This window comes from Mesoplodon bidens, assembly GCF_964165515.1.
Source record: "Mesoplodon bidens genome assembly, chromosome: 9".
In the NCBI taxonomy this organism is placed as follows: domain Eukaryota; kingdom Metazoa; phylum Chordata; class Mammalia; order Artiodactyla; family Ziphiidae; genus Mesoplodon; species Mesoplodon bidens.
This window is the reverse complement of record NC_138166.1, coordinates 11,435,103-11,448,551: the sequence shown is the minus strand read 5'-3', so window position 1 is coordinate 11,448,551 and position 13,449 is coordinate 11,435,103. Positions and strand designations below refer to the sequence as shown.

The 13,449-nt window shown below is 51.4% G+C and overlaps 1 protein-coding gene across 6 annotated transcripts in view; it reads left to right on the top strand.

Moving 5' to 3' along the window:
* ATXN7L1 (ataxin 7 like 1) overlaps positions 1–13,449 on the top strand; it is a gene marked incomplete at its 5' end in the record, with an annotated part of 246,286 nt that overhangs the window by 76,811 nt on the left and 156,026 nt on the right. For 5 of the 6 annotated variants that reach the window (XM_081243475.1, XM_081243481.1, XM_081243480.1 and 2 more), the window contains one exon: positions 10,498–10,602. In XM_081243475.1, the coding sequence (XP_081099601.1) occupies positions 10,498–10,602 (105 nt within the window). Of the gene's footprint in view, positions 1–10,497; positions 10,607–13,449 lie in introns of all 6 variants that reach the window. The other variant, XM_081243476.1, reaches the window with a different exon arrangement.

Below are 13,449 nucleotides of genomic sequence, written 5' to 3'. Positions count from 1 at the left end.
CCACCAGCCCGCCAGGCTGGAATGATGGACAGGGATGTGTCTGCTGGACAAGGGGAGGAGCCTAGGTGTCCCTGCAGGTGCTTGAGAGAGAGAACCGGGGCTGGGTTGACACCCCGGGAATATTTTTAGGGGCAGTTTGTTGGCATTGTTGCCTAAGCCAGACATAGGCAAAGGGGAGCCCTTTACAGAATGGTTCTCTCGGCTACCAGGGTCATCACTGCCCAGCAGCCAGTCAGACCCTCTGTCGGATGGGCTGAGATGCCTCATTGTGCCTTGGGCTCAGCCTGGCTGCTGAGTCCAGAGCTGAAACAGGAAGGGGTGGGAGCAGTCTGGATCTTCCAGGCCCTGCATCACCCACCGCCCTGATGTACAAGACCCATTGCAGCCCCAGGGTGAGGAAATAGAAAATGGGACCAGAGGGAGCATCCAGGAAGCCCCCCTAAGCCCACCCCAAGCACTGGCTCTGGGTCAGGCGGTGGGGGCGGGGTGGGGTGCGGAGTAGCTATGTTTGCCGGGGAGGAAGGAGCCAGCCTTCATGAGCCTGGCACGCCGGGGTCAGGAATCCACCACGGGTGCACGACAGTGGCCGCCCGCGCACACCTCCTTCGTAGCTTCACGTAGCGCTTGTCTTCCAAGGAGCTCCCACCCAGAATGAACAGACAGATATAATCATTGACCTTGTGATCTTAGTTAGCTACATAGATATCAGGGCAATTTATTGTCGTCTACAACTTGCCCCTTTAACAGAAGAGAAAATGAAGGAATGTGGGAAATAAATCAACTTCTTGGGAACTTCAGCCTAGTTAGCTTATTAACATCTATTAAGGGGCCACCATGCGCCAGACTGATTGGCTGTGGACATGTTAAGGGCACTAAGTCATGATTCCTGTCTTCAGGAAGATGCCAGTGTGGTGGGAGGGGTGTAAACCGGTGACTCCAGTGCAGCCCTAAGAAAGCTCTGGTCACAAAGCGGAGGGTGGGCCGGGAGGGAGAGGAGATCCCACCTCCTCTCTGGGCTCCTGCAAAGGAGGCTTCCCAGAGGGTTGACTGGTGAGTTGGGGAGGCAGAAGCTCATAGATAATAACATGCTGTATTTTTACATCCTCCCCGTGTGCCAGTCCCTTCACAAACACGTCGTTTCACCCCAGATGAGAAAACAGAAGCTTAGCGGGGGTTATGGTGCCAACGGACAGAGGCAGGATTTGAACTCGAGGCTGCCTGAGTCCAGAGCCCAGCTCTCAGGCGCTGCGTTTTTCAAGGCCCGCCTCTCATAGCTGTTGCTCTCAACTCTGGACTCCGATCACCTCCAGGTCCAGCCGGCCCAGTCTCTCTCCCTTCCTTGGGGGGCTGGGGGAGGGGCAGGCCCGGGGGACGCCCCCCCCCGGGACCCCGTGCGGCCCGCGGTCCTCCGTACACCGTGAGCGGCCGTCTGTAGAGGCCCGTCTCCTGCAGAGGGGGGGATGGGCTGTCTCGTGGGGGCTTTGTGGACGGCTTGGAGGTGCAAGGGGCCGGTTCAGGCGGCAGAGTGGGGAGCGTCCACCTGCTGCAGGCCCCGCCCCTGGCTGCAGCCTGGCGAGGGAGCGCCCTGTGGCGCAGCCTCAGCTGGAAGACGCCGGGGCTTCTGAGTCCTTGGTTTATAAGAGAAGCAAGGCCCTGCGCCTGTTGCCAGCCCTGGCCGATGCCGGAGAGCTCGCCCGCGCCGCTTGCTGCTTGCTTTCCTAATCTTCCTGCTTCCCTTTCCGTTTCCAGATTCCATGAAGCCCTCACAGTCAGGCCCCGGGTTTTCAGAGATCTGAGAGACGGAAAGGGACCACATTTTGTTCTTTTTGAATTTTCCTCGAGGGGAGTTCAACATTCTGCTGGGGGAGTGGGAGGTGTCAGGTCTGAGGTCATTGCTTTGAAGACCCCAAATTGTTTTGTTCTGTGACTTTAAGGGGAGTTGGGGGACACATAGAATCGCGCCATCAGAGCCAAGGAGAAAGGTACCCCCCCCCCGCCTCATGCTTTCCATTTGACATAAGTGATTAAAATAGAGCTGGATATTCCACTAGCAGAGAGAAAAGACACATTAATAAAAACTGTATAGGGCTTCCCTGGTGGCGCAGTGGTTGAGAATCTGCCTGCCAATGCAGGGGGCACGGGTTCGAGCCCTGGTCTGGGAAGATCCCACATGCCGCGGAGCAACTGGGCCCGTGAGCCACAACTACTGAGCCTGCGCGTCTGGAGCCTGTGCTCCGCAACAAGAGAGGCCACGACAGTGAGAGGCCCGCGCACCATGATGAAGAGTGGCCCCCACTTGCCATAACTAGAGAAAGTCCTTGCACAGAAACGAAGACCCAACACAGCCAAAAATAAAAATAAATAAATTAAAAAAAAAAAAACTGTCTAATGAGTGTATTAAGATTAATGGGAGAAAGGAAGGCCTTTAGGACCAGCCTCTCCCAGTGTGAAAGGTGCTTCTACTGAGTGGCAGCCGTGTCCGGATGTGAATCCATGCTTGGAGGCAGCCATGTGTGTCCTTGAACCACGGTTCCTGTTCTTCCCATTCATCTCCTGTCTGCGTGTGTGTAAGTGGAAGCCCTCGCATCAAAGCCACTGCCTGCCCAGCTCATCCTTTTGGTAGTTTTCCAAGGAAGTCCAGTGGCACCCGCTCTCCAGCCATCATCACACGGTTGTCACATCCGTAGGTCCCACCAAGGTCTGTGGATCCGTTACCCACCACGGGCAGAGGCTCATGTTTACCTTCCTGGAGACGGCTCCGCGTGATGAAATCACATAATCTCAATGTTTGTCATTACCTTGTACTTTTAGAGTCCATTCAGAAGGGAAGCCTAATTTTAAAAGTGTATGAAACCCTTGTTATACTAGAGGCGTATGCTACCTTGACATTTTCATGATTCCTATAGCAACCAGGGTGGTTTCACAACCCCAGAAAAGACTTTGGGGGAAACTTGAGTCTGTTTTCTGGGGCTTTTTTTTTCCCCGAGAAACTAACATTCAAAGTTGTCTGCTTTGCTGTCTTCCTTTTCCCGCTGTGGGATCTTCTGTAGCGAACACAGGCATCACTGATTGCTGATAAGCTGTCCCCCAGCCTTCAAAGCTAGTCTGCTTCTAGCTGCTTCTCTGTGCAGCCTGTGCTTGACTTGGCATTCCCATTTGCAAAGGGAAGGAATCACTCTTAAGTTTTTCATCTTTTGAGCTCTCACCAGTTCTTGCTTCGTAATGCCCAAGTCTTGAGCTTTGGAACGTGTCCAGGGGCAAATGCAAAAGTGCACAGAATCTAGTGTGATCCTGAAGCCACAAAACCAGCTGTCTTCCCATCTTAGAAACGAGTCCTGTACAAATAGCAAATTGGACATGTCACCCTGCCTTTTCCTTTACTTCAGCCGTTTTCTCGAAGTGAATACTGGATATAAAGGAAAGTTAATACACTCACGACTTTCCTTGTCGGAAGTGTTCCCCTCGGAAAGCTGTTTATAAAATGCTGCCCCCATTCTGCCAATTTCTTTTTCAGTATTGACTTAAGAAGCAGGTTATCAACTACACCAGAAAATCAGAGTTGTTATTCTTTTTTTTTAATAAATTTATATATTTATTTACTGCTTATTTTTGGCTGCGTTGGGTCTTCGTTGCTGTGCGCGGACTCTCTCTAGTTGTGGCGAGCGGGGGCTACTCTTCGTTGTGGTGTGCGGGCTTCTCATCGTCGTGGCTTCTCTTGTTGCGGAGCACGGGCTCTAGGAGCGCGGGCTTCAGTAGTTGTGGCACACGGGCTCAGTAGTTGTGGCTCGCGGGCTCTAGAGCGCAGACTCAGTAGTTGTGGCGCACGGACTTAGTTGCTCTGCGGCATCTAAGGGATCTTCCCAGACCAGGGCTCGAACCCATGTCCCCTGCATCGGCAGGCAGATTCTTAACCACTGCGCCACCAGGGAAGTCCCACAGAGTTATTATTTTACCTTCATAGGAACCATTCTGGTGTCCTAAACTTTCTCTTCTTCCACCCCAGCTGGGTTCTGTCCCCTGCATCCCTCCTCTGCCATCTGAGAGAGGAGAGGGGCAAAGGGATGTGGGAGGGAGGTGTTCAGGGGAGTTGAAGCTGTGAGAGCCGGACTAGCCCTGTGGGAACCTAAGTGCTATGGGGAGGCAGGCCTAGGATGCCAGACGAAGACAATAACATGAATGCCATTGACGACTGACTCTGCTGCAGATGAGACTTCTACCAGAAGTAAAGGAAGAGAAGAAGTAAAGAACTGCCTGCTTTAAATAGGGGCACTGAGAATAGCCTGTGTGTGATCTATGTATAAGCAGCATTAATTTAATACTCTGAGCCTAATGTGTGAATAATCTCCATGAATAGCCCTTAAAGAGTAAGCATTAAGTTGACAGACGTTGAAGAGAACTTAATTCTCCACTCCAACATCCCCCCTCCCCCTCCCCCAGCCCCCTTCTCACCACCAGAGCTGGACAAGTGGCAGCCTTTTTGTGCTCATTTGATACAGAAAGTGATCCATATGTTTACCTGGCTCTGTTGTGCGTATGTTTTGGGGTTAATGATCAATATCATTACCATAATTTTATATTAATATAATGATTTCCTCCCAAGTGCACAGAAGCCTTTCTGCATCCAGTGTGGCAGATGACAGATATAATTTTCTCCATTTCTATAACTAAGGAAATTGATCCAGGGAGGAGTGATGGTGGGTGCTAGTCAGTGGTGTGCTGGTAAATATTTTCACAGCTAGCTCTCCAAGAGAAGCAGCCCTGGTTTGTAGTGGATGCTGATTACCATGGTGTAAATACTCCCACCTTGGCTGATTCAGGCCACCAACATGCCTCACTGAATACAGAGTTAGGAAGAGATACAATCAGCTCCTGTGAGCTGGCACGGCACACTCCAGAGTATAATTGGCACAAATTCATGGCTTCAGACTCCCAGGTGACTCCTAAGGACCAGCTCCAACCTCTGTAAATACCCAGTTAACTCTCAGGCTCAGCTCAGCCTCTACCTCAGTGGATTGCCTTGAAGAGTGTTTTTCACACTTTGAGTTGTGACCCATTAAAGGGTCAAGAAGTTAGTTTCAAGATCTTAGTGAGCTGGGCTTCCCTGGTGGCGCAGTGGTTAAGAATCCGCCTGCCAACACAGGGGACATGGGTTCAAGCCCTAGTCCGGGAAGATCCCACACACCGCAGAGCAACGAAGCCTGTGCGCCACAACTACTGAGCCTGCGCTCCAGAGCCTGTGCTCTGCAACAAGAGAAGCCACCGCAGTGAGAAGCCCGCGCACTGCAGCGAAGAGTAGCCCCCGCTCGCCACAACTAGAGAAAGCCCGCACATGGCAAGAAAGACCCAACGCAGCCAAAAATAAATAAATAAAATAAATAATAATAAAATTTTTAAAAAAAGATCTCAGTGAGCATTTTTTTCAATGAAATAGAACAGAATAAAATAAAATGAGTAGACCAGAACATATCAGAGTGTAATGTATATGTTCCAACGAGAGATGATGGATAGATGGATGAGTGGCTAGATAGGTAGATAGATAGTTAGATAGATAAAATAGGTATGTATTTGTGTATAGTGAGTTGGGGTTAAAAAACAAAAAACAAAAAATACTGACCTAGAAGCAAGTGTATCTCTGTTTCCCCATCTTCAAAATGGAGCTATGGAGCTTGCTCTCACCCTGCCCATAATCAGGCCAGGAGGATGACTAAGGTCACCTCTGTGACAGTGCCATGGTGGTACTATCTGATCTCTCTGACCAACAGTTGATTCATTTGCAGGGGCAAAATGGGGCAAAACAGACAGGCGTAGCTTTGTCTGTTTGGGAGATGGATGAACACTGTGACGGGCACAGTCCCGTCACCTTTATGCACGTTTTCTTGGGGCCTGACCACAGCCTAGAGAATGTCCTCCCAGTGGCCCTCAGCCCTCATCTGTCCACACAGTGCGCGATGGTGTACTTGCACACACAGGAAATTCTGCAGGTTGGAGGGAACGCTGAGGTTCCCCGGGAGGCTGGCTGTGAGTGGTTACGCAGCAGAGTCAAAGAATGTGCTGGCTGGAGCAACTCTCCCACTGGAGTGGGGAGAAGACCTTGACTAAAGCTTTTTCCACACGTTCTTCCGAATCCCTGGAGGAAGAAAATACAAAGCCAGGCAGCTTTTATGAGCCTTCACAGCAACTCCATGAGGCAAGAACTGTGAGCCCCGTTTTATGGAAGAGGAAACTGACACTCAGAAAGCTTAGGCACCTGCCCTGAAGTTGCACAGCAAAGCAAAGGACACTGTGCTCTAAATCCCTCCTTCTGACCCCAGGCCTGTGCAAACGCCAGAGGCTCCCTCGGAGCCTGTTAGTCATCCATGGAAGCGTTCCAGACTGGTTTCTTCATCTTTGAAATGAGATCTAACTCTTATGAAACATGTGGCCTTTTGCTGAGATGGGAGCGTGGGCTGTAGAGTAGGAATCTCATCCTACTTTAAAGATCACTGCCTTGGGATCTCTTACCTTTGTTTCCTTGCCTGGTAAGTGGGATACTAGCAACTTTGTGGGTTAGTTATGAGGATTAACTAAGATGATGTTATGAGATAGCAAAGTCTAGAAGGATATATCTTAACATGCCAAGAGTGGTTATCCCGAGGTGGTGTCATTACAGGTGGTTTCACTTTTCCCTTTTCTTCCCATCTTTGTTCAGTGGTGTACTGGTAAATGTTTCACAACGCGGCTTTCCAAAGAAAAGAGATTTGTAGTGCCCATTTCCGTGGTGTAAATATTCTCACCAGGGCTGATTTCAAGTTACCACCTTGATCTCACTGAACGAGTTGGGATACCTGCACAGTTGGCTCTCGAAAGCTGGTACAAGCCCACGTCAACACACCCCTGTTTTAAACTGTGAGCTGCAAGCTCTATTTGGGTGGTAAATTGAGAGAGAGAGAGGGAGAATTAATAATAGGATGCCTAGCCTGACGCCAGACATAGTAGTTTCCAGTTCTCCCCAGCCTTTCTTCCTCATCCCCAAGCAGACAGCACATGGACCGAGATGGCCTGGCCCCGCGAAGTGGTGGTTCTTCTGAGAAGCCAGGTGCCCTTATCTTGCTCCCCATCTGCCAGGCTCTCCCAGAGCCTGGGCAGCCTGTTGAGGAGATTCTAAGGTCTGATCACCAAGGAATAATCAAGTAGGCCAGCAGGTCCTCTCAGTTTCCACAGGAGACACGCTCTGAGCAGACGTGTGCATGGTTGAAACTGCCCTGGAGGAAACCAAGGAGAGTCCCAGTGCGGTGAAGGGCCTAGAGTAGGACACCCCCAGGGTGGCCAGTCTCTGACCAGCCTAACCTTCACCTTCAACTCTTGACCTAGAGGTGCGTGTAGTGGGTGGGGTCTGCAGGTTCCTGGAGGAATCCTGAAATGGGACAGCAGCTGGAGGCCTGTCAGGCCTTGGGCACGTCCTCAGGCGCGCACGACAAAGGTGCAGAGGTGCGTTCCTCTCCCACACCTCTCAGCATCCCTTACTCCACACAGCTTCTGGTGCAGAGTAGGTGCTCAAGAAACTTTTGTGAATGCGCTTTTTTGGTTTTTTTGATTAATGCATTTCTTTCATGCCTTTATAGCCTGATCTATTGCAGAAAGGCTGGAAGGCAGCTCAGGAAATGCTGTTGAATAAATAAATGTCTTAGCCCTTGCCAGCTCCTGGTTTCACATGTTCCTGGATAGAAATGTGACTAAATCTAAATGAGATGCAAAGTGTTAATAAAGATTGCCAGTGATTTTTTTTTAATTTCTTCTGGCTTTTCTGTATTTTTCATATGTACCCTCAGAGAACATGGATCACTTTTGTTATTTTAAAAAAAAGTCTATATATTATAAAAATAATCTGTAAATAAAATGTAAAGCGGAAGTGGTGTCAGCAATGTGGGACTGGGTGCATCCTCTGTGCGCTGGGAGGCGCTGAAGCAAGGGCCCCAGACGCGCTGGGTGGGCCCGGCCTGGGCCTCCCCACGCCGCAGGCCTTTGTCACAGCTGGGTTCTCTCTCAGGCCTCCTCTTTCCATAGGCCTCCGCCTACCAGGCACTGACTAATAACGCTCCCCTCTGGTAATGTCTTAGTCAGAGTGGAAACAGAGGCGAGTCCTAGAGGGGAAATGATGGGCTGCGACCAGAGCCACAGATGATGCAGAGGCTCAGTGCGCCTGAGCCCCGGTCTGGCCCGCATCCCGCCGCAGGCGCGCGGGTTCCTCGCACGTGGAGGGCACCCAGCAATGGAGGCCCTTCCCACCCTTCCAGTCCAGCCTCCTCTGGGGCGGGGGTCTTGGCTCCCGGCCGCGTGACAAGTGTGTTGGTTCCATTTCCCTCTAAGCATCGGGGCTGCACTGGAAGCCTGTGTTGGCTTATAAATGAGCCGTGCCTGAATCAGAAGGAGCTTGGCTTCCCTGTGGCCTCGCCCTGCAGCTGGGGGAACCATCGTGCACCTGGTGGTTTTCAGTCAAGACACAGGTTGAGTCTAAAAAACGAGGGCATGGGGGGCTGGGGAGAGGAGGCTCAGCTCTGTGACGCAAAGACTTTCATGCAGAACGTGTCTTTTATTTCCTCTGTCCGCCCTGCTCTCAGTGGCCCGGGAGCCAGTCAGCTAAGGAGGGGCCGGCAGAGTACCCTCCACCCCAAGGTGGGCGAGGAGTTATGGCCACCGAATCCTCCAAACTGACCCCCTACACACACACACCTTTCCTGAGACATAATTCACATATGCAATTCACCCGTTTAAAGCATGCTGTTCAGTGGTTTGTAGTATGTTTACAGCGTCGTGCAGCCATCACCACTGTCAATCTTAGAACATTTTTATCACCCCCAAAAGAAACCCGTAGCCTTTAGCAATTGTCCGACAGTTCCCTCCAGGCACCCACCCCCCCCAGCCCAAGACAAGCACGAATCTGCTTTCTGTCTCTCTAGTTTTGCCTGTTCTGGACAGTTCATATAAATGGAATCATATAATCCGTGGGCTTTGGTGACTGGCTCCTTTCACTTAGCATATGTTTTCAAGGTTCATCCATGTTGTAGCAGGTATCAGTACTTCACTCTTTTTATGGCCAGATAATATCCCATTGTATGGATATATCACATCTCATTTATTTGTTCAGCAGTTGATGGGTATCTGGGTTGCTTCCACCCTTGGGCCGTTATGAATAATGCTACAGTGAACATGCGTGGGCAGGTTTTTGTGTGGACCTATGTGACTGTGCCTCGTAGGCCACATAACTGATCTTCTAACAGTGTCCATCTGGCTCTGTCACTTCTTTGCTTAAAAACCTTCAGTAGGGGCTTCCCTGGTGGCGCAGTGGTTGAGAGTCCGCCTGCCGATGCAGGGGACACGGGTTCGTGCCCCGGTCCGGGAAGATCCCACATGCCGCGGAGCGGCTGGGCCCGTGAGCCATGGCCGCTGAGCCTGCGCGTCCGGAGCCTGTGCTCCGCAACGGGAGAGGCCACAACGGTGAGAGGCCCACATACCACACACACAAAAAAAAAACCTTCAGTAGCTTCCCACTGATCTTAAAGTCAGGTTCAAAATCTCTTCCTTGGTCCACAAGGCTTATACCTTCTGGGCTCCCGCCTTGTTCTTCTGTTCCAGCCAAGAGGTTCTGCTGACACACAGAATCTCCTTCCTCGGCAGACCTGGAACTTCCCTCTCCCTCCCCTGGCCTTTTCTTTCTCTAACCCCTCCTCAGGGAAGCCTCTCCAATGCCTCAGACAAGGTTAGGTCTACCTGCCACACACGCTCATGGGGCCCTGTACATCTCCTCCTTAGGAGGTACCACTGTTACAACCAAGTGATGACTTGTGTGATTCTGGTTAATTCTTCTCTTTTCTGCTCCAGCAGAGCAGGGCACTCGTTCTTGTTCACCAGTTATCCCTGGAACCCAGCATGGCCGGTGCCCGGCACACTTAGGCACTCGGTAAATCTTTGCCACATAAAGAATGGATAATGAAGGCAGCCAACAAGCCACTCGTCTGGACACTTCCTTTTACCCTGGAGTCTCCCGCAGGTGATGGGGAACCCAGGCAGCTGCCGAGACCAGGATGACTCCTGTCTCTCCAGGCTTTCTCGCCCCGTCACTCACCTGGGAGGGCTCTGCCTATGCTGAAATGGGTTTGAAGGAGCTCCCCCATCCTAAAATGACTAGAGCCTCGTTGGGTCCCAGCTAACCCCGGGGCCCTCTTTCAGAACAGGGTCACTCCCCATAGCATGTGATTCCAGGCAGCCCAACCCCGCTGACCAAACCAACAGGGGTAGCCGTCTGTTTGCAAGGAAAATAAGGAGGGGTTCTCTGAGTCACGGGCTTCCCTGAGAGTGGGGAGCTGCATTAGGACAAACTGCTTTCCCTTTCGTAAAGATGATTGGCTTTCTGCGCGTCTTGTTTGGAATACTGTCCTCGAGGAAATGCCAAGAAGAAACCGTCCACCTTCTGAGACTTGGTTGCTTTTTCAAAACAACCTGTTTTCCTTTCCCCCACAGATATGCACTTGTTTGGCCACTACCCAGCACACGACGACTTCTACCTCGTGGTGTGCAGTGCCTGTAACCAGGTCGTCAAGCCGCAGGTCTTCCAGTCCCACTGCGGTAAGTGGACTCCTGCACCGGCCAGTGTCCGACATCAGGGAGGAACTGTCCCCTGTGGTCTGGCCCTGGGGCTGTCTTAGCCCAAGGCCATGGGTGAATTCCTCCTGGGGCTCTACCTCGGCTCCCAGGCTGCCTCTTCAGGAGCTGCAGTCCTTCTGCCTGCACACTCAGTGCTGCCGGGACACCAGAGAGAAAGCCCCCCATTGTTTAGGTAGATGGGTGGTGGCCTCTGCAGATGACGAAGGGGAGGGACAGTGGTGGCTCGAGCAGTCCCTCCTGCAGCCTCGCAACCTGACATTGGGTCCCCCTGAGAGAGGGCACGGTGGAGTCTCCCTGTATGGACACACAGGAGGGGTGGGTCCCGTGTGGGACCACTGGGGTGCTGCGCCCGAGAAATGCGTGTAGCAAAGCCACAGGTTCGGCTTCTCCTCTTCCAAGAATCATCCTTGTTTAAAAAAAGCCAGGCCTGTTTGGGAACTCACTTTCCCTCTGTATCTTTACATCCTTGAAGTGAGAAATCCCCTTCAGCTGTTCCACGGCAAATGCTGGTCTCCTTCAGTGCAGGTGCTGTGTGGACTTACAACAGATAACCTCCACGAGGTTGCTCCCCTATAGCAAATAAGCAGCTACTGACCTGAGACAGGAAGTGACTTAACCTCTCTGAGTGGAGGTTTCCTCTCTTCACACGGGGCGTTGGACCAGCCAGTTTCCAAAGCTGTTGTCATCTGCTCTGAGTTCCAGAACAGTAGTTCCCAGTCTTTTGGTTTAAACTCTCCTCTTTTTCTCTTGAACGTAAAATCCAAATGCCCTTCTTTACCATTACATTTCAAAGCACATTAAATATTGTGCCTAAAAAAAAAAAATCAAAGCAATTATAATATCAAATACGCTTTTGCAAATTACACGCTTCCCCTTCTCACACTCAGGATTTCTTATTTTACCCCACTGCAGTTATCACCATTCTGTAATAAACAGGTATAAAATAAAAGGAGATGGGCTTATTATCTAAACTCTCTAGTAAATGTATTTGGGACTATAGAATAGTTATATATATCCTAATAGCACTTATGAATATGTATATACCTATATGTCATTTACATAGCTGCATATATATGTATAACCTGCGTCTGTGTGTAAACTCTGGGTGTGTTTTGTGATTATAATATATAGAGAATCGAGGCTTCTGAGACTTTCTGACCTGCACAGGCATAGAGGCTCCTAGAAAGTGCCGTACAAAGAGCTCTGTTGAGAGGCCAGGTCTCCTGCCCCTCCTGGCCACCAGCTCTGGGACTTGGGGCTCCTTGCTAGATGTCTCAGTGTTTGGTTTCCTCATTTCTTCCACGAGAGGTGACTTCCGCAGGCGCTTCCAGCTCTAACGTTTTCGTTTCTGGCAGAATGAGCGTGACAGGAGCAAGTCGTGTGCTGGGCACGAGCTGATCTTCTTGCTTGATGCTCTGTAGCAAATGACCCTTCCTTCTCCCCGGAGGAGAGAAAAGGTCCAGCCTCTCCCAGGGAGACTGTCAGAGGCCCGGCAGTGGTGCTACCAGCTGGGGTGACAGGAGAGGGAGTCAAGAGCAGAGCAGTGGCGAGAAGATCCCACCCGACTGCTGGGTCAGGGGGTGACTGTGGAGGCTCCGTGGCCCCTGCTTCTGTTTGTCTCATGAAGATGCCAAAAGGGATGGTCATTCATTCATGCATGGGATGTGCTGCTGTTCTGGGCACTGGGGCACAGCAGTGAACAAGACAGACAGAAATCCCAGAAGCCGTCAGAACCTTCTCTGGGAACTTAATTCGCTGGCAGGAGGTACCCCCTAAAAGGGACCTGGGACCCCACTGTGCCCTGCAGAATTCCGCCCAAGGCAAGGCCTCACCTAGCCAGCGAAGGAGGCCTCTGGGGCTCGGCTGGGCTGAGACACGTGCCTCCCTCTGTCCTAGGCCTTTAGGTGCAGGAGCAAGTTGAGCTTAGGGGGAGAGCCAGGGCTTTTGTGGCCATCTCCTGAACAGTGGCAGTAAATTAGTTTGGGGGTTTGGGGTTACCGACCTCATCCCCCGAAGCCCCGTCTCCATTGAGCTTCTTGCTGAATCAGCTGACAAGCAGCGATGGGGACATGGCCACATCTCAGCAGATGGAGGCCCCTAAGCCTCCCTCGTCTTTCGGGTGCGTGTCCCGCAGATTCGCAGCCCGCGTTTATCAAGGGCAGGAGAACACAAGGCAGAGCTCAGAACCAGAGCAACACTCCGGGGACAGTGAGGATTTCTTAGTTGCCCTAAAAATTCCTCCTATAGTGTCATAGTGTTTCCTTTTTTGCTCTTTTACCTCCTAAGACTAGCCTCGCTCTCATCAACAAGTTAACGAGAATGGCAGTGTGCTCAGTGCCGGGTGCCATGCTATATGCTTTCTTTATCTTTGAACATGTAATCCTAATCCTCTCAACACCCCCATGAAGTAGGTACCAATGTTACCCCCATTTTGAACTTGAGGAAGCTAAGGCTTAAGAGTACCTTGCCCAGGGTTGCAAAGCTACGCAGGTGTAAAGCCTGATTCTGAACGCAGGCCGCCTCGCTCCAGAGAGAGGGAAGCGCGTGCTTCGCCTGCTTGCTTAGCCATTGTCCCTCACTGCCTCCCAGCGTGGGTCACATGCCCTTGTTGTCCCGGCCCAAACTCAAAGGCCTGACCCGCTTGCCTTCCAGGTAACACATCACAGCACAGGGCTTCAAACTCGATCTTGTTAGCGGCAGAGCTTTCTCTCAAACGGAGTCTCATCTGTCGAACCCACATATGGATATAGATACACAGCAGAGGCAAAGAGGTTGAAATTGGGGTCCCTGGCCTCCTCCTGGCCTCTC